Source organism: Zootoca vivipara, chromosome 8, assembly GCF_965207765.1.
Source record: "Zootoca vivipara chromosome 8, rZooViv2.hap1.1, whole genome shotgun sequence".
NCBI lineage: Eukaryota > Metazoa > Chordata > Lepidosauria > Squamata > Lacertidae > Zootoca > Zootoca vivipara.
Window position 1 is genome coordinate 72,524,911 of NC_142591.1, and position 25,996 is coordinate 72,550,906.

The 25,996-nt window shown below is 42.9% G+C and overlaps 1 protein-coding gene across 10 annotated transcripts; it reads left to right on the forward strand.

The window, feature by feature from the left end:
- The first annotated feature begins 8,832 nt into the window (after positions 1–8,832).
- On the forward strand, positions 8,833–24,320 carry MED30 (mediator complex subunit 30). 10 transcript variants are annotated; one of them, XM_088675853.1, is made up of 6 exons: positions 8,833–8,984; positions 9,234–9,412; positions 10,517–10,675; positions 11,424–11,534; positions 23,883–24,055; positions 24,158–24,320. In XM_088675853.1, the coding sequence occupies exons 2-6, from the start codon at positions 9,239–9,241 to the stop codon at positions 24,225–24,227; spliced, it is 687 nt and encodes a 228-aa protein (XP_088531979.1). In that variant the 5' UTR covers positions 8,833–8,984; positions 9,234–9,238; the 3' UTR covers positions 24,228–24,320. The 10 variants fall into 10 exon arrangements, with proteins under 10 accessions (XP_088531979.1, XP_088531981.1, XP_088531978.1 ...); XM_088675855.1 differs by having other exon boundaries at positions 8,833–8,967; XM_088675852.1 differs by having other exon boundaries at positions 8,833–8,967; positions 9,231–9,412; positions 24,158–24,319.
- Positions 24,321–25,996: the final 1,676 nt, after the last annotated feature.

Genomic DNA, 25,996 nt, shown 5'->3' on the forward strand with positions numbered 1-25,996 from the left:
TTTGTTGTGAGTGCATCTCACACACACCTCACAAAGATGTTTATCCAGACGAGTGTTCCCAAAGCATTTCAGAAAGCCCTGGAATTCAAATTTCAAAGACAACCATACAACATCCATATTGTGCCTGCTGTGCTTCTTCCAGGGAGCTCAGGGCGATGCAGATGGGGCTGGGCTGTCTCATTTATTTAATCTGCAATACCCTGTGAGGGTAAGCTGAGGTGTAAAATGAGTTTCATGGCTCACCAAGAACTTGAGCCAAAGAATCTCTGCTCTGGGTTCAAAAGTCCACGGTCCACGCAACACACCTGGCTCCTGTGTCTCCCAGATCAAACCTTGAACTCGCAGCCTTTTGCCCAGCATGTTTCTTAACAAACACACAAAGGACAGATGGGGCAGATGGAGAAGTTGTCTTGCTCCAATTGTTTTGCTTCTTTTTTGAAAAAAAAATCGATTGCTTCCGTGCAAGACCCTGAAAGTAGGCAGGATGACGGTGGGCCGGTTCCGACATCACCTCCGTATCGCAACACAACCAGAGTCCTTCATTTGGAGAGAAAATGTGAGTCCTCTGGACCTTTGGCGCTAAAATATGAAGCGTAAACCTTATCCTTTGAATTGAGTCAGAAAGCGATACCAAATTTATGAGCGCAGGTACAAGTAGGACTGCAGAAACACAACATTTTCTGTTTTTAAAAGTGGATGGAGGGGGTTGGGCTCTGCCATTCCATCAGATCTCACCTGGGTGAGGCTTAAATGTTCCATAGCTGCCAAGTTATCCCCTTTTTTAAGGGATTTTCCCTTATGCTGAATAGGCTTCCTCGCGAGAAAAGGGAAAACTTGGCAGCTATGAAATGTTCCCCGTTAGCCAAAATCTGAACTCCACAGCATCTGCAAGTATTAGCATGCCTATTCCACGCAATGCTGTTAATCAGCATCTGATACTCCTTGCTTTGCTAATAAGCATTTTTTGCTTCTTCAATTTTTTTAAAAAATACACTAATTACCATCTCCATTCTTGGGGGGGGGGGGAGGGGAATAGAACTTCTGCTCCTGCAGCTGATGAGCATGTGAAACTGCAGCAATGCCAGATTCCCCAGCCACATCAGCCAGCTTGAGCTGACAGATATTAAGGTCTTGCTCATGTTACATTTGAAATATATATAAAACTTTTATCTGGTCTCCTGTCAGCTATTCTGCAAATGGCAACGGCTGGCAGGATTGACAGCTTGTTGCTAGACAGCTTCCTTTCTTCCTCTTTCCACCACCCCTCCCTCGTTCGCTCATGCAGAGTGCAGCAGGCAGGCATTCCATATTGCCACAGCATGAAAGCCAGAAATCCATCCAAAGGGCATGGCATTTTGTGACTGGGTTGGGACAGTTCTGTGGGGAGGAGCCCTAGGCAAACTGAAGTGCTGCTTGTGGTCCTCTGCCACATCTTCTCTGCATCTTCCTTCACTCCCAGACTTTGAAATGCTTGAGCAGACTTTAGCAACAACTGCTAAATAACAATGATTTTGTGCTATCCCTTTCCACATCCTGCAGGACAGGAGCAGCCAATGTGTTACGCTCCAGAGGTTGTTCCCCTCAGTCCAGCCAGCATGGCCAATGGTCAAGAATGAGAGCTGAGGTCTACCAGATTGCCCTGCTTTGCTGTAACTGGTCTTCTCTGGAAATCAGAGCACTGAGCCCTATGGCGCAACTCTGTTGCTTCCTTTCCCCCTTGGGTTGTGGTTACACACAGGTATCAATTTCCAAGTCTACCCTAAGGGTAGGTTTTTGTTTCAAAGTTGTCGTCTAATGACAAATGAAAAGAACACCCTGCTTCCCCAGTAAGAATGAGAGTCCCCTAGCCTGTACAGTGGTACCTCTACTTACGAATAACTCTACTTACGAATGTTTCTACTTACGAACGGAGCTCCGTCCGCCATCTTGGATGCGGTTTAGATAGGATTTTTTCTACTTACGAATTTTTAGATAGGGTTGCTTCGACTTACGAATTTTTTCTCCTAATGCATTCCTATGGGATTCGACTTAGTTTTTTTCGACTTACGAATGTGCATTCGGAACGCATTAAATTCGTAAGTAGAGGTACCACTGTAGTTGTCTATGGAGGAAAAAAAGGATATATAGCTGTTGGGCAGACATCTGACTTTGGTCCTTAGCTATGCTGAAACTCAACTGAAATCAATAGGGTCAGGTGTGTCCAAGTCTTCCTAGGGTTGCAGCCCTAGAAAGCAAGCAGTTTCTTCCCTCTACGTAACAGAACTGGTTAACTCCCAACATACAGGTGAAACTCGGAAAATTAGAATATCACATTTACTTCAGTAATGCAACTTAAAAGGTGAAACCAATATATGCGATAGATGCATGACATGCAAAGCAAGATATGACAAGCCTTTATTTTTTGTAATTGTAATTATTTGTCCTTAGGCAGGTCAATTATAAATGGAATGAAATTCATGAAATGTAATAGTAATGTTTATTTTTGTATTATTGTAACTATTTGTTTTATTACTGTGGAATTTCCAAAAGACAGCATTTGTAAACATTAAAAGAAAAATAAAAAACATTAAGTTGCATTACTGAAATAAATGCACTTTTCGGCGATATTCTAATTTCCCAAGTTTCACCTGTAGTGCAGGTCTTAGAAGGACAACGAAAAGTTTAGATAATGGAGAATTTGCTAGGGTAATATGTCTTCTTTCTTCTTTGGCAATCACTCGTAGCCAAGTAAGATTGTCTTCCATAAACACGGTTTTAACAATGAGTCCGTAAGTGACTGTGGAGGCCAATTCTGCATCCACACATCCTTCCACAGTGGGGACATTGGTTTCTGGGCAAGAGTTGATCACAATGTGGATTTGCCAAGCGTGTCTTCCTCTTAGCACGTTTCTCCCTTGTGTCCTGAGTTCGAGTGTCTTCAAAGCCCATGACACCTTTGGTAAACTGGAGCGCTCGCAGGCCAGTGTTTCCCAGTTGTCAGTGTTTATACTACATTTTTTAAAAAATTGCCTTGAGAGTCTTTGAACTTCTTTTGTTGACCACCAGCATTACGCTTTCCATTTTTAAGTTCGGAGTAGAGTAGTTGCTTTGGAAGGCGATCATCAGGCATCCCACAACATGACCAAACCAACGAACTTGATGTTGAAGAATCATTGCTTCAACACTGGTGATCTTTGCTTCTTCCAGTACACTGATATTAGTTCGCCTGTCTTCCCAAGTGATGTGTAAAAATTTTCGGAGACACCGTTGATGGAATCTTTCGAGGAGCTGGAGATGGCGTTTGCAAGTGGTCCATGTTTCACAAGCATACAGTAAGGTTGGTAGTACAATAGCTTTGTAAACAAGCATTTTGGTTTCCTTGCAGATGTCCTGGTCCTCAAACACTCTGCACTTCAATCAGGAGAAAGCCGCAGTTGCAGAGCTTTGGTTAATATGTAACCAATCAGAAAAACAATATATTTCTTTGTTACTGAGTTTGAGATTTGGCTAGGGAAGAAGGTGAAGCTAGGCTTGCCGTATTTCAAGAAGTCAAATTGCTGACACCCCCAAAGTTGTTGAGCTACACCACAGATGGGATGGGAAGAGGTTACCTGCCTTGTTTTCTTAATTAATTTAAACTTAATGCTGCTTTATGCTACTTAAGAAGGTGGAGGAGTAAGAATATGGGGCAGCCTCCCATCATTAGCCCCTCGAGCCCCCTATTCTGCTGTGTGTACATCTCCAGCTGTCTAGCTGCGCTCATTCCGTTGCAGGAGGGGGACCCTCGAAGGCACTGCCTGCCTTCGGCCAGGAAGGTGACTGACAGCAGCCGAAGCATCTCTGGCCCCTCCCCATTGGCTGTGGATTTCAAGGAGGAAGTCAGAAAATGCGGAAGCCCTGAGCTGCAGATGAGGCACACTTTGCATCAGGCGGCAGAGGAACCAACCCCCACAGCAGGTTGCCAGGAACAGATAAGACAAGGAAAAGTCCTTACCAGCTGCTTTTATTCAATATTTACAGAGAGAGGCTTGGGAATGCAGCCTCTTGGAATAATGCAGTTGTCCCGAGTAAATATCCACTCCCCTTCTACATTCGTCATCTCTTCTATCGGTGGCACTGAGGGCCCTTTGCTTCTGAGCCCTTTACTCTCCTACTTTTAAGGCTCACCGGGTTCTTGGAATGCTTTCTGGTGATAACGTGTCAGCCAGCTGCTCCGACTCTGCCTCCTCCTCCTCCTTTACCATTATTTCCCAACTTTTCCCCTCAACCGCATCTGAGCTGTAACCTCCGCAAACCCCTGTTGTAAATGTATACTGTCTTCCTCTTCCTCCTCCCCGGAAGGGGGGAGGAAGTCTCCACCATTGCTCCTCTACCCAGTCCCTGACACTTAGCAGGATTTTATGAATAACCGCCACCCCAGGTGGAGGAGACCCACCGGCTGTACCGTTGCAGGACACTGACACTGCTAGGGCGATTGTCGCCCAGCACATATGGATGGCCGCTCTGCCCAGCTCTGACAGGAAAATTGTAAAAAACAAAAAAATGCAGGAAAACCCCAGAAGAAAACCTTGGGAAGAAAGGAAATTGCCAGGCTCGCAGCAGCAGCGCCTCCCCCCTCCCCCAGCCAAGGGAAGTGACCTCCCATCACTTCCACTGCCGCCAGGGCACAGCCTTCCCCATAGTTTTTAAAAAAACAAAAACAAAAATGGGGGGGACAGAAAACTGGGGGGGAAATTGGGTTGCCATACGTCCTAGAAATTCTTGACATCTCTTAAAATTCAAGAAGTCCCCCCCCCCGATGCCATTTTAGGCATCTGATTTCTGTACGTGTCCGGAATTTTCTGGACGTATGGCAAGCCTAGTAAAGCTATCTGCTGTGCAAGCTAAACCCTATCATAAATTTATACAGCTCTCATCCCTAAATGCTCCTTGACTGCTTTCATCTTTTTCCCTTTTAAGTAAGGCTGTGTACCAAGCTGCAGACTTTTTTGATTCGTAACCAGTTACAAGCTTTACGCACTGCATACAGAAGAATGTACGTGCCGTCAGTTTTAACACAGCAACACCACTCCAGCCCTGTTCTTTGATCTTGAAACGCAGCATGGTTGTTGTCGGTGTTTTTATACAAAAATAATAATAAATCATTGGTGTATGAATGCCCCCATCTGCCGTCTCATGCAGTTAGTGTCAGAATCATTACAACAACTGTCCTAAGTGTGATAATAATTGCAGAAAACAGGAACTTTGATTCTTATTAGCCTCAGCACAAGAAAGGAAGCAAACGCTGATTTCACCCCTTCCACCATATGGATGCAGTTGTTTTGACTGTCATTCAAGAGAGTCCCATCAGTATACAGAATACCTTGACACAGTTTCTTTGAACTGGTTGCACTTTTCATCCAAAAGTCCCCCTGTGTATGTATGGTTGTCAGCTGAGGGCTGTATAACCATTGTTTTTCCTGTCTGCCTTAGAATGCAAAAACACAGGAGCTCTGCTTAACCCTTCCCAAGGTCCATCTAATTCAGCACCAGGCTAACCAGAATAGCCCTGCTACATCAGGCCAATGGCCCACCTTGTTCTCAGTGTGGCTATACTTCCCATTGGGAAGCCTGCAAGCAGGACGAGAGCACAACCGCACTCTCCACGCCTGTATTTCCCAATAACTGAAACTCCCAAGCATACTGCCTCCAACAGCCTCCAGCAGTGTTGACAGTATATAACCACAATGGCTACACTGGTACCTCGGTTTACGAACTGAATCCGTTCTGGAAGTCCCGTTCTTAAACCAAAACCGTTCTTAAACCGAGGGGCGCTTTCCCCAAGGAGGCATCCCATTGCCAGTGCCCTTCCACTGTTTGGATTCCCTTCTTAGACCGAGATAAAGTTCCCAAACCAAGACACTATTTTGCAGAGTTTGTAAACCAAATCATTCTTAAACCAGGCTGTTCTTAAACCGAGGTACCACTGTACTAGCCTGATCTTCCATGAATTCGTCTAATCCCCTTTTTAACTCCATCCACGTTGATGGCCATCTTGTGCCAACAATGTCCTTCTCCGGACTACTGGGACAAACAAGCCAGCCTGAACACAAAGCAATAAATGGGACACACAATCGATATTGGAAATGGCATGGCTAGATAGCCCAGCCTAACTTTGGGTGAATGTGTGTGTGCCATGCCTTCCTTTCTGGTTCACACAGAAAAGTTATTTTTAAATGCTCCCAGGGACAGGAGAGATACCCATAGGCTTCAACTGAGTTCAGGGGAAGGGGGGTTAAATTTGTCATAATGTGTTTAAATGTTAGTATAATAGAACAATTAATATTTAAATTTATGGAAAGTTCTTGGTAAAAATTTTGAGGCTAAGGGGAGAAATAGAAGATAGAAGGAAAGGAAAATAATTTACGATTTGGATAACTGATTAATTAAAGGTGGAAAATAGGTATTTTTAGAATAGAATATTCGAGTGTTAATGATAAAATGTGTTAGATCAATTTAAGATATAAGATGAAAACTGCTTAATGGGAATTTTAAAATGGACCCAGTGAGGGGGGAATCGAGGAAGTCAACAATGTTAAGTAAATAATATAAGATCTGAGATGTTTTTCTTTTTTAATGTTTTTTTTCTTTTTTCTTGTTTTTTCCTGCTTTGAGTTTTTGTTTTGTTTTTTTGTAATTTTGTATTTGGAAAATGAATACAAATTATTTGGGGGAAAAATGAATTTATTTAATGTAGCTGGGACTGGGCACAAGTGTGTCTATCTCACCCACTCAAAACAGCCAAACAAAAACAAACACCAAACAGGCAAGGACTAGGCACACTACCAACACTCAGACTGATGCACAGACTCAGACTCAGGTGTCTGTGCATGGGGGAGAAGGAAGGGAGCATTGAATGATGTTCAAGAATCCTGAACCCAAGCTTTTCTTTCTTTCTTGCAAGACCCCAGTTGTATATACTCATAGATTTGAGACATGCTTATGTAGCTGAAAGTGTTCCACCCATGCACAAGCCAGAGGTAGTGAGAGACTCAGGAAGATCCCAAGGCTAGCGGAAATCCCAAAATATTTTCAAAAAATGGAAACCCTAAGCAAATAAAAATGAAACAACCAGGTATGTGGGGGGGGAGAGAATTATGGAGTGGCTGGAACAGAAGGACAGAGACATATAGAAACATTTACAGTATAGGCATGTGAAGGGTAAATAAGAACCATTGTTTGGGCAGCTTCACGATGAGAAGCTGTTTTTAAGTGTGCTAAGGAAGAGAAAGCTGCTCATAGCTATCAACAGCAGAATTACAGTACAACACTGAATATTACTGGAGTTGAGCACTAATGTATCAACCCTCCCACAAAAAACAAAACAGCCCAATGGAGACTAAACATCGTCATTGGGCACTGCTTGACGTGGACATGAAAACCAGTGAGGGAAGAAGTATTATCAGTGACATTTGTTTAACGTAGGACCATCTTGCCCCAAGGATATTACATGATAAAACTTGACACAGGTGACACAACTGGGGGTGTGGAGAAAGATGATGGGCAAGGGCAAGCAGTGGATTTAATAACACTTGATTCTTTCTTAATAACCTGTGGTGTCATACAGAGCAAAATTAAGAGAGCCTGCCTGCTGGGCAAAATCCAGGAAGTCTATTAAAAATTTGAAATAAAATTTGAGCATTGCAGAGCAAATCTACCTCCTTTGCTGGCTGAAATCAAACGAAAGGTTTCCAGGTGACACAGCATAGCTTTCAGTATAGTAGGAAACCTAGAACCTACTTATGGATATTATCTTGTTGCTGGCATTTTTAATAATGATGATTTTTCTTATACTCCCCTACCTGCTCACCCTTCCTGCCTCATGATTAACATTAATATCGATTGTTCTTATACTCCCCATCCCATCCGCACTGCCTGCCTCTTTATTAATACAATATTCCTTAATTTCCACACCCACCCACACTGCCTACTTCATAACATCACTTTAACTAATAATCTTCCTTACATTCCTCTACCCACCGGCACTGCCTGCCTCGTTATTTCATTTATCTGCTTGCCCCGTTTCGCCAAAGCGACTGACAGCCGAGCCGCCCCCCCCCCCCGTCCATAGATGCATTAAAACCAAGTTGGGGGCAGGGGCGAAAGGCATTAAAAACATTCCACCCACTTATAAATAATGAGCAAGGAATTAACATTTCTTACATTCCCCTGTCCCCACTCCACGCACAGCCTGCCTCTTTATTAGGAATGCTGATATTTCTTAAAACTTCCCATCCTACCCTGCTTCTTTATGGATATATTCTTTCTTATATCCCTCGACCCACCTGAACCGCTTCCCACACCGTGATGTTCAGGGATCTACAGTATTACGGTAAATGTGTTAGCTGCTTCATCATGCCAAACAGAATTACAGCCAGCCAACACATAAATACATTAAAACAAAAAATATGGGGTGTGTGTTAAAAGAAATGCATTAAAAACACCCCACCTCTAAATAATAAATAATAACAACTAAATTCTCTTCTATTCCACACCCACACTGCCCATTAATATACTATTGTAGATACTTATATACTAATTAATATACCACGCTGCTTTATTATTAATAATTAATTAATAACAACTAAATTCTCTCTTCTATTCCCCACCCCGACTTCCCATTAATATACTATTGTATATACTAATACACTAATTCATATACCCCGCTGCTTTATCACCATCAAGGATAATACGTAATTTGCTTTACGCTCCCAGATCCACCAACACAACCCTCTGCGAGCTTCCGTTTCCGGTAGGGACACCGGACGACCAGGGGGAGGGAACGTCGTCCCTCCCGGAAGCGGAAGTAGCGTCACGGCGTCGGCGCCATCGCGAACGCGCTCTCCGCCCGGCTCTTCTGTACCTGAATTGGAAGGAAGCGTCTCCTCCCCTCTCGCTGCGGCGGCGGCGGCGGCCTCTCTCGGTTCTCCCGGCCCGGAAAGCGCTGGAGTACGCTGGGCTGGCCGGTACTGAATGAGGCTCGTCTATGTGCCTCTGGGTGCCCCTGAATGTGGGTTGGTGGTTGCTGCTGCTGCTGCTCAGGGCCAAGGGTCCCGAATCCTTTGATCAGGGCCAGTCCCACAGAACCGTAGAGAAAGCGCAGGGGAATATAAACCTGCTGGCTGCGGCACACACACGTGTATGCATGTCTTGACGTTCCGTGTTTTTTGTGGTTTTTTGGTTTTTTTTTAACTTCTCCTTCCTCCACACAGCAGCAAACATGTCCACGCCTCCCTTGGCCGGAGCAGGGATGGCCCCCGGGGCGTTTTCGGGATCCCAAGCCCAGGCCGCTCGGGAGGTGAACACGGCTTCGCTGTGCCGCATCGGGCAAGAGACGGTGCAGGACATTGTGCTTCGCACCATGGAGATCTTCCAGCTGTTAAGGAACATGCAGGTGGGCAGCAGTAGGTGAAGAAACTCGTCTCTCTTTCTCACAAACAACAACAACAAAACACACACACACACAGTGTTTTCCCCACCTCCTTGAATGCGTTCTCTGTTCTCAGCTCTTGGAATGGGGTCAAAAATAGAGGAGGACATGCAAGCAAACTGCAAGGTGGTATGGAAAGACTTTGGGCACGTGAAAGGGAGGAGTTGGCTCTGAGGCACTGTGTTGGCCATGTACTTGTTAAAATAAAGACAGAAACACTTTAATATTTAAAGTGTACAAAGAATGGTTCAAATTGATACAGATACAAGAACAAGACAAGCAGATAAAAGTTATAGTTGGCACTAACTGGCCTGCAGCAATGACAACAGTAGCTCTATGTGCAAATTCTTCGCAGGATACTTTTTAAATTCCAGTATGGAATAAATGTCCTGTGTGGCTCGCTAAATAAACTCAACACTCCTTTAGTTCTGTACACTTGAGGAAAGCAGGTACTGTTCTACTTTGGTTACTCTGAATTTTTTAAAACAGTTTGATATTTTTACTGGATACGCCAATTTATACCTAATTCTTGGAAAGTACATTTTTAAAAAATTCTTTCAGAAATGCAGAATATTTTCCCTGGAATGTATTGCTCCCCGAGATATTGTTTATACACCAGCCTAGGAAAGATTTCTGTCACCAGGTTCCTTACTTGCAGAATAATATTCTTTCCTCATAATTGATTAAAAATGGTCTTGCAAAAGGCTTAAATCCTTAGCGTACTAAAACAGACGTAAATTGGGCTCACTTCCCTGTAACAAGTTTAGAACCAAAACGTCTACCGTTTTATGGAGAATATAAGCTAGAATGAAGTACCTGGCTAACTCTGTTCTGTACTTTGTGTGTTCCAGAAATCTCATGAAATTTATGTACACAATAGCTAATTCGCATAGAGGATAGGATAAAATTAAATAAATGAAAGCAATTTTGAACTAGTTGGAACAAATACTGCAGTTAGCATTAATGGTCGGGGGGGAGGTGTTTGCAAGAAATACCCATCTCTGTAATTGTTTTGATTTTTCAGTGTAGATGAAATGTAACCATGGATTTCATTCATTCCCCCTCCAGCTTCCAAACGGTGTCACCTATCATACAGGCACATATCAAGACAGATTAGGGAAGCTTCAAGAACATCTGCGTCAGCTTGCAATACTTTTTAGGAAACTCAGATTGGTCTATGACAAATGCAATGAAAACTGTTCAGGGCTTGATCCTGTTCCAATAGAGGTAAGTGGAGGAGAGGTGCAGATATTTAGATCATGCTGTATATATTTCAGTAATTCAGAAACATGGTGAGAGATCCAATTGTAACCGCTTGCTTGACAGTTGTGCAACAGGGCCTCTGGTTTCTCTTCTCCCACCGTCACCACTCCCACCCCAGAGTATGTCTCCAAAATCTGTTCCAGGGGGTCCTCCAATCTCCAGAGCAGGAGATGCTGCAGGGGGCAAAAGGAAGCTCTGTAACAAAGTGGGTGCCTACTTGCGTGTCGCTGGATCTTTCCCATTCTGCGAACCACTTTCTCTGGTTTCATGCTTGAACCAGTGCATTTTAGAATTCCTCTTTTCTGCTTATGCCCCTTGGCTGTGGGGGGAAATGTTTCATGGACCATATTTTCAACCCTTTTGAGGTCTTTCCCAGCCTGTATCTGTATTGGAATTGTTTTAAAGGTGCTTTAAAGCTGTTTCATCTCTTCTTGTTACCTGCCCAAGGCTTCTTTGAAAAGAAGGGTGGGATATATATTTAATAAATAATAATTAGTATTAAGCATTTGCACGAGAGTCTTCAGTTTTTAAGATGTCTGAATACAAATAAATATAATAGAGACGTGATTTTAAAAAGCTAGTGTTTCTGTAATTTCATATTTATCTTGACTGACAAGTCTTAGGGCATGGTTTTTCAAACGTGGTTCTACGAAAAGCTCTCAGTATATTTTATAGAGCATGTTTTATACAGCAGCTTTGTTAACATTTGCAGCAACTCATTCCTTATGTCGAGGAAGATGGCTCGAAGCATGATGATCGAGGAGCAGCCAGCCAGCTTCTCTTTGCAAGTGAAGAGAGAAGGGAAATAATGGAAGTGAACAAGGTAATAGTTGATACGATTTGCATGCAGCAGAGTTCCTATCAGAAGCTTTCTTTACTAGTTTGCTTGTACGGCCTTAAACATACTTCGGAGTCACGGAAAAGAAATAGGGCCAGGTTCATTTAAATACCTGTGGTAGTGGAAGCCAGCACAACTGTCACGCCAGCACCGGAGGAGGAAAAAAACTTAAACACGTAGCAGAGTTTCCAAAAAATAGACCAGAGGCAATTGTACTTCATCCAGTAGTGCTTTAGGGGTACTGAAGGCAAATGAGCATAAATGGTCACAAATCCAAAGCATTCAGGATTGGCACAGTCCGTAAAAATCCAGTTGCAGCACTTTACAATAAAACTTACAAACTTATAATAAGACTAAACCTTAACACTGTAGCATACAGAAACAGAACATAAGAACAAATAGAGATAGAAGAGAAAGTGAATGAAACCCATGCTCCTGCTGGCCCTATTATTATAGTCAGTACGACCTTGGCAGAAAGATAACAGAAACAGTTTAAACCAGCTGTACTTAGCTCCCCAGAGAAATAACCCAAACATCTGAAACCTTCCTGTTTCTCTCACATAGAAATAAACCTCCTTTCATGAAGGGAAGAACCCTTCTAGAACCCTCTTGAACTAATCAGAATAGGAAAGATTTTCTACACATCAGATCAATACTTTCTGTACCAAGAAATGCAAACTAACAGCAACAAGCCCAGCTAGTTCATTGGAGCTTCTCCACTCTCCTCCCACTGTACCCCCCCAAATTGGCTTGTGGTCAGAAGAACCCCCAGAACAGCATTGCGAGGAGTGGGGAGGGAGAAGAGGGGAAACTGCTCCATCAGTACAAGCATTTATGCTTGTCAGACAGAACAGTTAACTTAATGCAATGTTGAATTCTATCCATAGGGTTATAGCCAATGCTAATCCTACTCAGAGTAGGCCTGTTGGAATTGATGAACGTAGTGTTTATGCTCGTTAACTCCAACGGATCTACTCTGAGTAGTATCCCACTGGATACAACCCATGGGGTGATGTTTGCTAGTCCTATAGAATATAGTTGTTGTTTATTGAATTTATATACCGCCCTATACCCGGAGGTCTCAGTTAATAAGTTTAATTTATTAATATTATTAATAAGTTAATAAACACAACCAACTTAGGTTTGCTAATTTTCAGTGGGTCTACTCAGAGTAAAACTTAATTGAATGCCACCCAAAACCTTAACAAATTACTAACTTTTTTTAAAAAAACAATCTGTTGCTCATAACTATCTCTTTGCTCCAGATAACTGTGATTTTGGCTTGTGTAGAAAAAAAATGCACCAGTCCTTATTTTCTGGCATTGTAGCCTATTTGATAGGAACATTGTAGCTGAATGTTTGCCTGTGGGACAAAAGCTGAACTGTCACCAGCAGCTCTAATTGTGTCCCTTGCCTAACCTATCATGTTAGCTTTCTGAAGGAGACATCCTCATTCCCATATATAGTTATTTCATTTAATATCTAGAGGCTGAGAAGCAGCTACTTTAGGAAGGGCATGTGTGCTTCTTAAAAATGGCGAATAACAATATGTGCAGTTGGACATACAGAAGATCTGTGTTTGTCAAGGATGCTTTAGTTGAGATTCCTGCATTTCAGGGGGTTGGACCAGATCACCCGAATGGTCCCTTCCAACTCTACAATTCTATGATACTGTGTTCCTGGAACATTGAGCCACTTCTTGCAATCCAAAGACTCATGTCCAGGCTGCAGGCAACTATATTCAAACTTTTGGCTGGGAGAGTGCAGTCTTTATCACAGGTTCCTGGAAGTTAGCTGCTGAAACTGGAAGCATGAACCTCAAACACATACTGTGTTAGCCAAGCAAAGGCCAGACCAATCCAGGGATTTGGCAGTCACACAGGCAGATGGTGTTTTTTGAGATGGCCCTTCTATGAACTTAGGAGTCTGCTGGAACATTCTTTACAGCCTGGTTCTACCATTGGGAGGTAAACAGTGACAGTCAGAAGTATTGGCGGTTGCATAGGGCTGCTAGGTCCTTGCCCAGGTTTGTCCTTTTAGCTTTAAATGCTCTGATATACAGCAGGTAGATCCTGCCTGTTCCTCATCCATCCTCCTTTCTACTTGCTTGCGGTGTGTGTGTGTGTATGTGTGTGTGTGTGTAATAAAGGTTTCTTTCAGACAAAAGCAGGAGGGAAAGAAGGGCGAGCAAGGAAGGCAGTATAGGAAGGGAATCAGAGCAGCTAGCCTCTCAATGGTGTGGAGCATTTAAAATTACATGCACAACCTCTGGGTGGGCAATTGGCATCCCTATTGGGGGACAGCCTTCCTCCCATAAGGAAGAACAATACAAGGTCAGTGGCATTTGTTCACCAAATGACAATTGTTCCATGCTTATATTAGTAAGTAGTTGTTAACAGCATTTTATTTTAAAGTGTTGCCTAATGCAAAATGCTTCTAGGCAGTGTACAGTTAAAACAAAAATTTGCAATACCACAAATAGAATTTTAAAATTGCATGCATAAGAAGCATCCTACCAGTCGTTCCCATGATCCGTTGACCTGAGACTCCTTTGTTTTAATGAGACTGCTGTTTTGCATATTTCAATTATGGATGTTTATATTTTAATGCTTGCACAATTGGTTTTAATGCTTGTAAACTGCTTAGAAGCCTATCCGGGCATTAAATAGCATTTAAATTAATAAGTAAATAATAAAATAAACATCAATAACAAAATCTCAGTTTAAACAAAGTCTGTAATAAGACACACAGAATTTTCCTTAAGGAAGAAGCTGGGTTCTACTCTCAAGGACACCTAAAAAAGGGAGGGAGGGAGGAAAATTGTCAAGACAACTCAGATTTATTGCCTCCCAGAACACACATATTCCTTCATCCCTTTGCTGCAAAAAATTGCTGCAGGGGCTTTATTCCAAGTTGTAATAACTGAATTGTAACTAAGCCTAGTGATTAGAAAGAGCCTTTCCAACAGATATCAAGGCACAGAACTCCTTTGAACATTTGATGCCAAGTCAGGACAAACTTGGGTTCATAGCTGTGAAGGCATCCTCTCTGTAAGTAGACATTCCATCCAGTGCCTTGTATTATACAGCTGCAGTTTCCAGTATGGGGAAAATGATAATGTTGGAGAGAGAAAGAAATTTGTAGAATGCTGGATGTAGGCTTTCGCATGAGATGGGGAGTTAGTACTTTAATACACTGTTGGAAATTGGAAATGGGAACCGGAGATTAAAAGCTCAGTAAAAACAACTTACATTTAACAAATGCTATCGCTGCTGCGCAAGTGGGGTGCAAGGGCTCAGGGATGGTTGGCTGGCTCAGCAGCAACAACACTGGAGGGTGATGGTGAAGAACAGACTGCTCATGAGTCAACAGAATGACAGTGGCGCGAAAGGTCACTGCTGACAAACAAAAAGAATTCAAAGCAGAGTTGCAGGAAAGGCAAAGGGACTTGAATGCCAACTATTTGAGGACAGGCTAAAGGTGTGATCCAGCATCTGCTTCCCTGTGTTGGCTGTGCTAGCATCCTCCTAAGGCGCTTCAGTTGTGTTTGAGGGGAGTTCTCTTGAGGACTCATTAATTCATCAAGGCATTGACTATACCCACTGAATCTTCAAGTACTAACGGTCAGGATCCCCAACTAAAATGATTTAGTTAAGAGCCTGGATGAGAAGCTGGGAGCATTCTGCCCTGTGAGCAATCACCATTCCCATGCAGTTTACAAAGGGAGGCCTGCTTCCCAGATCCAAGTGCTGCCTTGCCAAGGATTTGCTGCTATAGCAGCGCTTGTACCACTACAAGCAAATAAGACGAACTGTGCAAAGCATGTGTTTCCCTTCAGTCCTCTGGTCTGTCCTTTCAGGACGTGCAAGTGAGTTGAGTTCTGTGGCAGTTCCTGATCAGGTTATTGTGTTCAGCGGTTTGTGTAGGACAACTTGTATGCCCATCCAGACTCTAGTCCATGCCAGGCATTTGGTATGTGTGGTTTGCAGAATTTAGCGTTGCATGAGTATAAGGAGCTTCTTCTGGTGCTGTGATATAAGGGCAGTTTTGTGCTTTCTCGTGCAGTGGAATAGTGATAATACTGAATCGGACTTTTTGGTCACCTAGCCAAGTGTTTTCTGTTATTGACTTGTAGTCCATGGACTAAGGCAGAGGTTTTCTCCCAGTCCTGTTTTACCAGCAACCTTTCAGCTAGAGATGCCACGGACTGGACTGTCTGTCTTGCTAACTTTAGCCTTGCTAGACAGCCCCACCCCAACTTCACCTCACAGCTTTGCTCTTCTAAGAAGCCACATCAGTGTTGCGTGTGCTTTGTATCACTGATGGAACACTTTAGAGCGCCATACGAAGCTGCCTTAGACCAGTTGGTCCATATAGTTCATTATTATCGACAGTGACTGGCAGCAGCGCTCCAGGGTTCCAGACATGGGGCATTCCCAGCCCTACCTGGAGATGCCAGGGATTGAGCCTGCGACCTTCGACATGCAAGGCAGGTGCTCTGCCATTCAACTGCGGCTCTTCAATGCTGTTTAGCCCAGTAACCTAAATATAGTCCTACCTTTGGGGGGTGAAACCACTCGCCTCTTTCCTCCTAGGCAGAGAATCCCCTGTCCTTGGATCCTCAAGCAACGGGGTGTCTTTTAATCCACTCCCCTGATGCTCAGTTTGAGAATGATAACTCAGCTAGGTGCCATTTTCCTTTGGGTACATTCTGTATATTGGGCAAATCAGAAGCAGCTGTGAGGTGTGTGTGTGTGTGTGTGTGTGTGTGTGTGTGTGTGTGTGTGTGTGTATTGAACCAGCCAGTTCCGCACAAAGGGCTTGAAGCTTCCTTTTTCTTTTTAAAACATGTGGTATTGGGTGTAGCCTGTTATATGGAATTTTGCTTGAAATGCATCCAGTATAGCCTTGGCAGCATTGGTAGCAGCTATGGAGTGCACTGCAGTGCTCAGAAGTGTTTTCTCTACACTGTGTGAACTGTGTTGAGTGTTCCCAAAAAATAAAAAAAAGCACTAGAAGTTTAAAAGTCACAGCATGGTGGAGAATTCTTTTTTTACAGTCCAGAGAAAATCCCAGAGAGGCATTTTGTAGGCAAAGCCGTGCGGTATGTAGCACTCAGATCTGAAGAGTTGCACCCCGGGAAGCACATTCATCATGCGCAATGTCCCTGAGTTGGCATGGCTCCTATCTTCTGCAGCAAATCCACATTGCGCTTGCTAACATAGGAGGCAAAATGCTATTCATCCAAACCAAGTTGAACTTTATTAGATTCTGGCTGAATAAAAAAAATGGCTCCAGGAGGGGGGGGGGAACGAGGATTAAATTCTTTATGTCAAAAGGCCTAAGTGACATCACACTGTGAAACAGAAATTGCAAACGCCTCTGTACTTACTTGGTGTTCAGTCACCCTGAATGTATAGGCAGAGCAATAATTCCTCCTCTTGGCAACGCTGAAAGCTCTTTGATAAGCCTTTCACAGCCATGTAAAAATACAGCTTTGGAGCAACTGTTTTAATTCATGGCAACACCAAGTTATAGGTTTGCACAAGCTGGTGGCTTATCAGCTCAAACAATAGGCAAGTGCAGGTGCAACTTCCTTGTGTTATCAGTGAAGGTACTGGTGGGCAGAATTGGAGTGCATTGGTGGTAAGATTTATTTGCGGCTAAGATTTATTTGCGGACCCCTCGGAACTTAATAGAATTCAGCACTATTAGACGTTTTCGCTCAAGGGGATTCGTTTCAGCTGTAAATCAAGCTTGAAGTGTATTGGCAAAGCTATTTGGCAAGCTGGCACAGCTCTTTCTCCATGGCTCCACCCACCACTAGCAATCTTTTCAACGCTTGAGCATTATTCCTACGCAGTGTACATTAGCTTCCTATCAAAAGGCATGCTCCTCCGGAATCTGGACCCAGGTGTGCTTGCTGATATGGAAATACAGTATTGCAAGAAGAATGAGGTGTGTGTTGCCCTTTTCCAATGGCTTTTCATGGAAATGACCTTGTCCGCAGAAGGAAGATTGGGAAGGATGCGCCGAAAGAGAATGTTCCTATAATGAAATCTCCCCCAACCTGGTGTTCTCCACATGTCTTGGACTAGAACACCCATCAGCCCCATTTAGTGTTTCCAACTGTCCAGGATGATAAGTGTTGTAATCCAAAACATCCAGATGACAGCAGGTTGGGGAAATCCGCTACAGTGTGCCCTAACTTAACTGCTATTTTCTGTCAACATCTGTCATTAATCTAGCGCCTTCCACCTTGATGTGCTTCTTGTCTTGCCAAATGCAAGGTGGTTCTTTTAAAATGAGATTCAGAAGGAATACAAAACACAAGTGAGTGAGAAGATTAAAGATTTTATTCTAGACAGCAAGCAACAGATACTTACCAAGCAAGCACTTAAATCTGCCATTTGGAAGCCCTCAAGAAGCGGCGAAGTGATTCCCCCAGGTAGCCTCTGTTTGCACGGCCCTGCAGCCGATCAGCTCACTCCTCGATATACAATTGCCCATACGCTTCTTTGGCACTAAGTACAGGCACCCCCTGTTTTGCATGTGTTTGTGCATGCGCTGGCGATTTTTGGACCCAGAAGGTAGCAGGATGGGCCTATGCGTACAATGACCCGGAATGCAACCCTCGCGGCAAATTGGGGGTTTCCTGTAGTAGACCTCTGTGCTGCCCTATGCCCTACCATTCCCCACCCCGAATTTAAATTCAGAATACGTAACCTGACTAGACGCCAGTGTTGACAAACTTTTTCTTTCCGCAGAAACTGAAACAGAAGAATCAACAGCTGAAGCAAATTATGGATCAATTACGGAATCTCATTTGGGACATAAATGCCATGTTGGCAATGAGAAACTGAAATATGCTTTCTCTCTTTCTCATTATGGCAGCTGATACTATTTGTTGGGCAGGGAAATAAGTATTTTCTGAAAACATAATCCTTTATTCCTCTGCTATTTTCCCCTCCAGTAGTACACAGTATTTCCAAAATACCCAAACTTCTGTACAGCCAGTGTGTATAAAAATGAGTGTTCTATACAATATTTGCAACCCATTTGTTAATATTTTTATTATTATGAATGCTGAAAGAGTTTTTATTAAATGAACGAATTCTGTATAAAATTAAGCTTTATTTTTCAGGCCAGGGTGGGCAGCTTGTGCGGATTATTTGGCAACCCGCTATTTTACCCTGAATAGCTGTGGCTCTTTTTCAAGGTAAAACCCAAAGAACAGCTGTGTAGAGAGAGAATAGAGCTTTTGTTCTCGGCTGAAACCATCCACACAGTTTAGGTTTTGTTGTACAAAAATAGAATAAAATACTGCTACCACACCTTTTTCATGGCTCCCTTTTCTTAGCAGTTAGACCCAAGGCAGCTGCAACCTGTTCATCTGTAGTACGAATGCAGTGCTAATGACTGAAGAGATCCAAAAATCTTAAGAGAACCTGGGCAACGATATAAAAAGCTGCTTTAGGAGACCAGTTTTATTTTAACGTCTCAATAGATTTTGAACTTCGCAGCTCTACGTTTTTCTTGAAAAGGGCTCCCCCCTCATGATTTCTGAACGTACCAATTTCCACATGGGTGGTCAACTTGGTCTACTGCAACAAAAACACCAGGGGCTGTCACATGTTAAATTTAAACAAGATTTATTGCTGCTTAATCTTTTTATGGGCCGGAGTCTATGCAATCAGATGCTCACATAACCGTCATAAATCTGTACGTTTTGAGATGGTATCAGGCTCTTGGTTTCTTTGAGGAAAAAAGCTTTATTATTTAAAAATAATTAAGACTTCAACAAGAAAATACACGGTCTACATACCTCTTGACATTTCTATTCTTGCGTGGGTCGTAGATTGATGCAGGCCTCTCTTTGTTTTTGGATTATTGACAGAAGGCTTCCCATTTATTTATTTATTTTTGCCAATTTGTTTTTATTAGTTTTCCGAATTTTTAACAAATTAATTCAAATTTAACACTAAATTTCAAAGTTGACTTTCCACCCGTCTTTCACGGTGCTTCTTTTCCGTCCCTTCTTTGCTGCTCACAGTAAAATATTTTTTTCTTAATTCCTAATACTTTCCCCATCCATTCCTACATTTCCATCGACTGTGTGAAGGATTCCTTTTTAAAGATAGTTGAATCAATACAGGTGGGAATCTGCTAAGACCCACTGCAGAGTGCTGGACTACAACCTCCACCATCCATGACCATTGGCCATGTTGGCTGGGGATGATGGGGGTTGAGGTCCATGAAAACCTGGGCACACAAGGCCAGGGAAGGCTGTCTTATAGTGGCACACATCCTTTGAACACAAGAGATTTCATTAGGGCATCATGTCTCTGATAAACCGGGTCACGGATTAGACACGTTTGTAGAAAGGTCTTATCTACTTACACAGGAAAACCGTGGATTTGCGCCAGTGCAGTTACAAACGTAAGAAAACAGTTAATGGATTGAGGCAAACCCCCTCTTTTAACTAGGGAGAGCTAGCAGCCCAAGGTACGGTATTTCTTGCCGAGTAAAAAAAGAAAAAGAAAAGAAAATGTGTTAGAAAATTCCCCCTTTTTCTATTTGCAACTAAAGTATATACAAATCAAGCTGTCTAGCTAGTATGCCTTGCCTTTGAGCGCTATGGGAATTTGTAAACAAACCCAATGACAGTTAATTCTGTGCAATCCCAAGCATCCCGGGAAGTCGTGAAATAGCAGAGGAAAATAGATGGCTCTTTTTAAAATTACCATTAGATAACTTACTTATTGCTCGCTCCCATGCATGCCTACTCAGAAATAAGCCTCACTGAGTTCGGTGAGATTTACTCCCAAGGAAGTGTATGCCGGATAGCAACTTCTTATGTGTTTCATTTGCTTAATAATGGGATGTGAAAAAGAGAATCTCCTAGGGCATAATTCTGGACTTTAATAAAACAGTAGCGCCACTGCAGTCAACTGCAATTTTTTGGATTTATGGTAACGTAACCGAGAGCAGAATTTGATCCATTTGTTTATTCATAAGGCACAGATCTTGCCAGGCAAAGGACAGTGAATTTTCGCAAAGTTGTGTTTTAAATGTTAGCACAATAAATGTGTACAGAGAGCCCTATATATGTACCTCCTTGACTTGCAAAAGAAATAACGTATGGACTACCTGCATGCTGATGAGCAGTGTTCATAACTTTAGCGCAGGATTCTAGATCTCATGAGCAAAGTCAATGTTCTGATATATTTAGCATGATTTATTGACTTGGATGCATTGGTGTATTAGAGTAGGGATGAATGTATAAATTCACAATTTTTTATTTTTATTTTTTTGTTAAGCTACTTCGGGGCAAGGGGGTGAAACAACAAAAAAAGTGCTTTTCTTCTGCTTTTGGGAAATCACTTGGTTCCAGACTTTTTCCTGGCTTGTTTGTATTCTCAAGTCAAAGTAAAAGATCTCGGTAGTATATTTTGAATCCGCATCTATATCAGTACTGTGTACAGTGTAAGCCATTCTGTTTTTTATAACTGATGCTAAAAGTGCCTCTTTGTGGAAAGAATTTCAGACCATTAAATTGCGCAGGCAGCAACAATTTCCTTTACTGCTGTGATTCTACATTATAAAGCAGACACATGGAAGCCGAAGAAAGGAAATATAAAGTTGTGCAGAGCTGTGCGAGATAATCTTCAGAGCGATCTCCTGCTCTGAATGTGCCGCTTGCGTATGCCGGTTGCATTAATCTCCCGGTTTGCTGTTGGAATACATGTAGACTTGTGGACTGAGCATTTGAAGTGGGGAGACCTGGGCTCAAATTCTCACGGAGCCTTAATGCGGACTGTTGAGGACCCAGCCATACAGGTGTCTTCTGGCACACTTCCCTGAAGCTTCAGGGGCCAAATGATGAAGGGCAGGTCCACACTCACAAGCTTGCACCCCCCCCCCGGTGTCATTGTCAGTGTCCACCCCCAGCCACTCAGCATGTGTACAACCGCCATCAAACTTTGCCTCTTAGGAATGTATGAAGCTATGGGGAGACCATTGGTCCCTTTAGCTCAACATTCCTTACACTGGCTGGCAGCAGCTCTCCAGGGTTTCAGAGAGAGGGAATCTTTTCCCAGCCCTACGTTGAGATGCCGGGGACTGAATCCTGGGATCTTCTGCAATCAAAGCAGATATTCTACCACTGAAGTACAGACTAGGGCTGCTCGATAACTGGTCTTCAACATCGCAAGATATCACTAGCTAAACATTGCAATATGCTGATATATCACAGTGTCTGAAATAAGGATAGAGCTATCTACAGCTGCCTTGGCTGTCAAACTTAATCGGTTCCGAGAGTCCATTTGACTCCCCAAACCATTCAAAAACCAAGGTGTGGCTTCCGATTGGCTGCAGGAGCTTCCTGCACTCAATTGGAAGCCGCGTCGGATGTTTGGCTTCCAAAAACGTTTGCAAAACCAGAACACTTCTAGGTTTGCGGCGTTCGGAAGCCGATTTGTCTGGGAGCCAAGCTGTTTGGAAACCAAGGTACGACTAGTGGCATTGGCTTTCTTCATGGTTTTTCCTGCATTGTGATTTGTGCATAGCACACGCACACACACCCATAAACATATGATTTGTGATATATTGCCAGGTCAAAAATTATGAAACCGATATTATGACTTCAAACCTGTTTTGAATGATAGATCTCCCAGCCCTACTACAGACCTTCCCCAACGCAGAAACAGGCTGTTTTCAATGTTGTTTTTACAGAGAAGAGATAAGGGTAGGTGCAAAGGAGAAAGATTGGGACTGAGTCCTATCATTGGCCCATCCACTGCTGCGTTGTCTATTCCAATGGGCATCCGCTGTCCAGGGTCTCAGGAAGAGGGCCTTCCTCCACATTTGCTACACGATCCTTTTAGCTGGAAATGCCAGGGATGAGATTTGGCTGGGGCCATTCCCACCCGGAGAGAAAACAAGAAGCAGAACGACAGGACAAATAGTTTAATAGAAAGTGGGCAGGGATCCAAAGGCGGCCCTGGGTCTCAAAAGGTTGAATACTGCTGCCTTGAATCATCGGCTTTGAAGATAATATGAGATGAGAACTGAATAACAAATCAAAGTAATTAACATTGTCTAGTCAGATCTACAAAGTCATTACAAGATAAAAATTAGCTCCAGTAATGGTCACTAGGATGCTGTCAATGCGGCGCAGTTTAATTTTGAAATCTAAAATGGATTTTGCTGCTTGTCTCTTGTGTTATTAACTTCACTGTCATCACAACAAAGCCGTCAGTCTCAATATGTCCCCATTCATTCCCCCTTCGCTCCCCATACAGCCAGCCTTTAGCACTTAGTGCATCTAGATTTTGAAATTACTTTCTTTTTGGACTAAATAATGGTACGGCAGAAGACTCGACAGACAGTAGGCTGCCTTTCATACGACGGCTTCTTGCCGCTTTTCGTTTTTGCGGCACGCCTACATATTATTTGCCTAACAATGAGTTTGGTGCGTTTTAATATCAAGGGAGAAAACATTGCCCTGCCCTGCAAAAGGGTTTGCGGTTTTAAAAACACGGTGATAACATAACAATAGCAGGCGTCTTCTATATTTATCTTTTTAAGAATTGGCTGAAAAAACTTTTTTGTGCTGCCAGGCTTATGCAGGCAATTAAAAATACTTTATGTAAGCTGGTGATCTTTTAAAAAAATTGCATGTGGATTTTATTGTGTATTTACTATTGTTGCAAACGGGGTTTTAATAATGAATTTGAGGTATACAAGTATTTTATATAAATAAATAGTAGAGAATATTTTAATAAATAACTCGAGAACTCCCTTAAACACTGCTGGCCTTTAGGGACTTGTAGAGGGTTGCTTTGGGTTATGTAGGGTGGTGCTTGCAAGCAGATGAGTTGATTACAATTAGTTGTAGTCTATAGCTCCCCCCATGAGAGCTGTTCTACTTGGGATTCCACCCCAAGTGTAACAAAAGGAAGGAAGTATAATGAATCATAGAATCATAGAGTTGGAAGAGACCACAAGGGCCATCCAGTCTAACCCCCTGCCAAGCAGGAAACACCATCAAAGCATTCTTGACATATGCCTGTCAAGCCTCTGCTTAAAGACCTCCAAAGAAGAAGACTCCACCACACTCCTTGGCAGCAAATTCCACTGCCGAACAGCTCTTACTGTCAGGAAGTTCTTCCTAATGTTTAGGTGGAATCTTCTTTCTTGAAGTTTGAATCCATTGCTCCGTGTCCGCTTCTCTGGAGCAGCAGAAAACAACCTTTCACCCTCTTCCATATGACATCCTTTTATATATTTGAACATGGCTATCATATCACCCCTTAACCTTCTCTTCTCCAGGCTAAACATACCCAGCTCCCTAAGTCGTTCCTCATGACAGAAGGAACAAGGAGAGCATTTAACCCTGTCTTCCCCAAAAGTGTCCTCCATAAGTTTTGGACTGGAACTCCACCCCACAAGTCACGTTCGTTCGCTGATGGGAGTTGTAGTCCACATCATCTAAAGGCCTTCAGGTTGGGTCAAACTGATTTAACCCCTTTTTGTTTGCCTTGATTTTGGTTTTCACTGCGTGCGAGTATTTTCTAACTCATTTGGAACTTGGGTGGGTTTTCCAGAAATTGGTGCATTGATGGAATTCCAAGGGAGTTTAAAAAGACTATTTATGTATGCAACAACAGCCGCTAGAGTGCCGCTTGCCCAGAGATGGAAATAGGAGAAGGTACCAACAAAAAAAGAATGGATAACTAAGATAATGGACTGTGCCGAAACAGCAAAGATGACTGTGAAGATCAGAGATCAAGATGAGAAAAAGTTTGAGCAGGAATGGAAGAAAATTATAGACTATTTAAAAGACCACTGTAAATATATTAAAACGTTAGCAGGTTTGATACAGCAGGTTTGATACAATCAGAAATTAAGATAAATAAGAGGGAAAACAGTGTTTGGAGAAATAAAATGAGACACAAGAAATTATGGGGGACAAAATTGGAATCCAGGGGAGGGGAGAGGGGAAGTCTATATTGTATTTTTGGGAAAGTATTGAATTTATGAATTATTGTGATGATAAAATATGAAAATAAAATATTTTTAAAAAACATATTTGGAAGCTGAACAGAGAATGAAGGGGAACGTAAGTTGGGAAATTGATCAATCTATCCATATCTGTATCTTTCTATCTACATACCCTTCAACATTTCTCCCGTGAAAATAGAAACGTCCCCTTCAAAATTTCTCCAGTGACAATAGGGATGTCCTATTCCATAGCCTCCAACATTTCTCTGACAAAAATAGGGACGTTCTAAGGAAAAGCGGGACATTCCGGGATCAAATCAGAAACCAGGACAGCTTCTGTAAATCCAGAACTGTCCCTGGAAAACAGGAACATTTGGAGGGTATTTATGTCTCTATCTATCTATCATCCATCTTCTCCCTGGGCCCTGATTGCCTGTCATTTCTGGAATCCTTTCCACATCACTGAAATTCTGGTACCAGCTCTCTATACATCCCTTAGTAGGTGCAGAGCCATGCATTTTACTGGTACACCTGGGACATTCTGAGCTTTTGCTCTGAAAGTCAGGAATGTATATGGCCGAGCCAGTGTTGGCAAATCATTCATTCAATCAGTGGATCTCTGTTGACTTGAATTCCACCCAGACGGCTGGCCCGTGGGGCTGTAGCAGAAGTGAACGGTGGCGTGACCTGAACCAGCAGGAGCTCAGCTATGCTGCTCTGTCCGGACTTTCCAAAGCCATGCTACGTTGAGATATTACAACTGTGCATTTCACAAGAGCTAGAAATTTATACTGAAGAAGTGTTGGCTGCCTCAATACCTCTGAGGCATGTGCATGCTGAATACAGGGGGGGGGGGGTTGAGAGAGAGCAAAAAGCAGCCCAGATCACCAGGAAACCAAACAAGGGTTCCGATTTAGAAATGGCGGCATGAGAACAGAGCTACTTTTTGTTTTGAGCTGTGCTGGACCAGTGCCTGAACTTTTGTCCCTTGTGTAATATATACGTCCAAGGACAAGCGAGTGTTGCGTTCATGTGTGGCCATTTGCAGTATATACATGATGATCATGTTAAAAGACCTGAAATGCCTTCTCCCATGCTTGCAAAGCCTTTCACTTGTGCGCTGAAGAATTGTCTTGACCTTGCCACTGCTGGCAGGCCCAGGGCATGCTCCTGGCACTGAGCCCATTGACCCTGTGACACCGAGGGCCGTGCCCAGCAGGAAAAACGGTGGAAGTGCCATGCGTTCATTAAGGCACAAGGGCCTGAAGTCAAGGCAGTGACGTCAACTGTGAACCTCTAGAGATCTGGTCCCGAAACTTGGTTCTAATAATGCCTTGTAGCATTCTTCTGCTAGAAGACTGAGATCTTTGCCTTTCCCTGGGTCAGCCTGGACTCTTTCGCAAATGTATATGGCTCTAATTCCTTCAGTAGCACCTTAAAGA

Coding starts and splice junctions, on each gene's coding strand:
- MED30 (XM_088675853.1), top strand. CDS start 9,239: ATGTCCACGCCTCCCTTGGCCGGAGCAGGGATGGCCCCCGGGGCGTTT. Junction 10,676..11,423: donor TTGATCCTGTTCCAATAGAG/GTAAGTGGAGGA, acceptor TAACATTTGCAG/CAACTCATTCCTTATGTCGA. Junction 24,056..24,157: donor CATCATCTAAAGGCCTTCAG/GTTGGGTCAAAC, acceptor TGGGTTTTCCAG/AAATTGGTGCATTGATGGAA.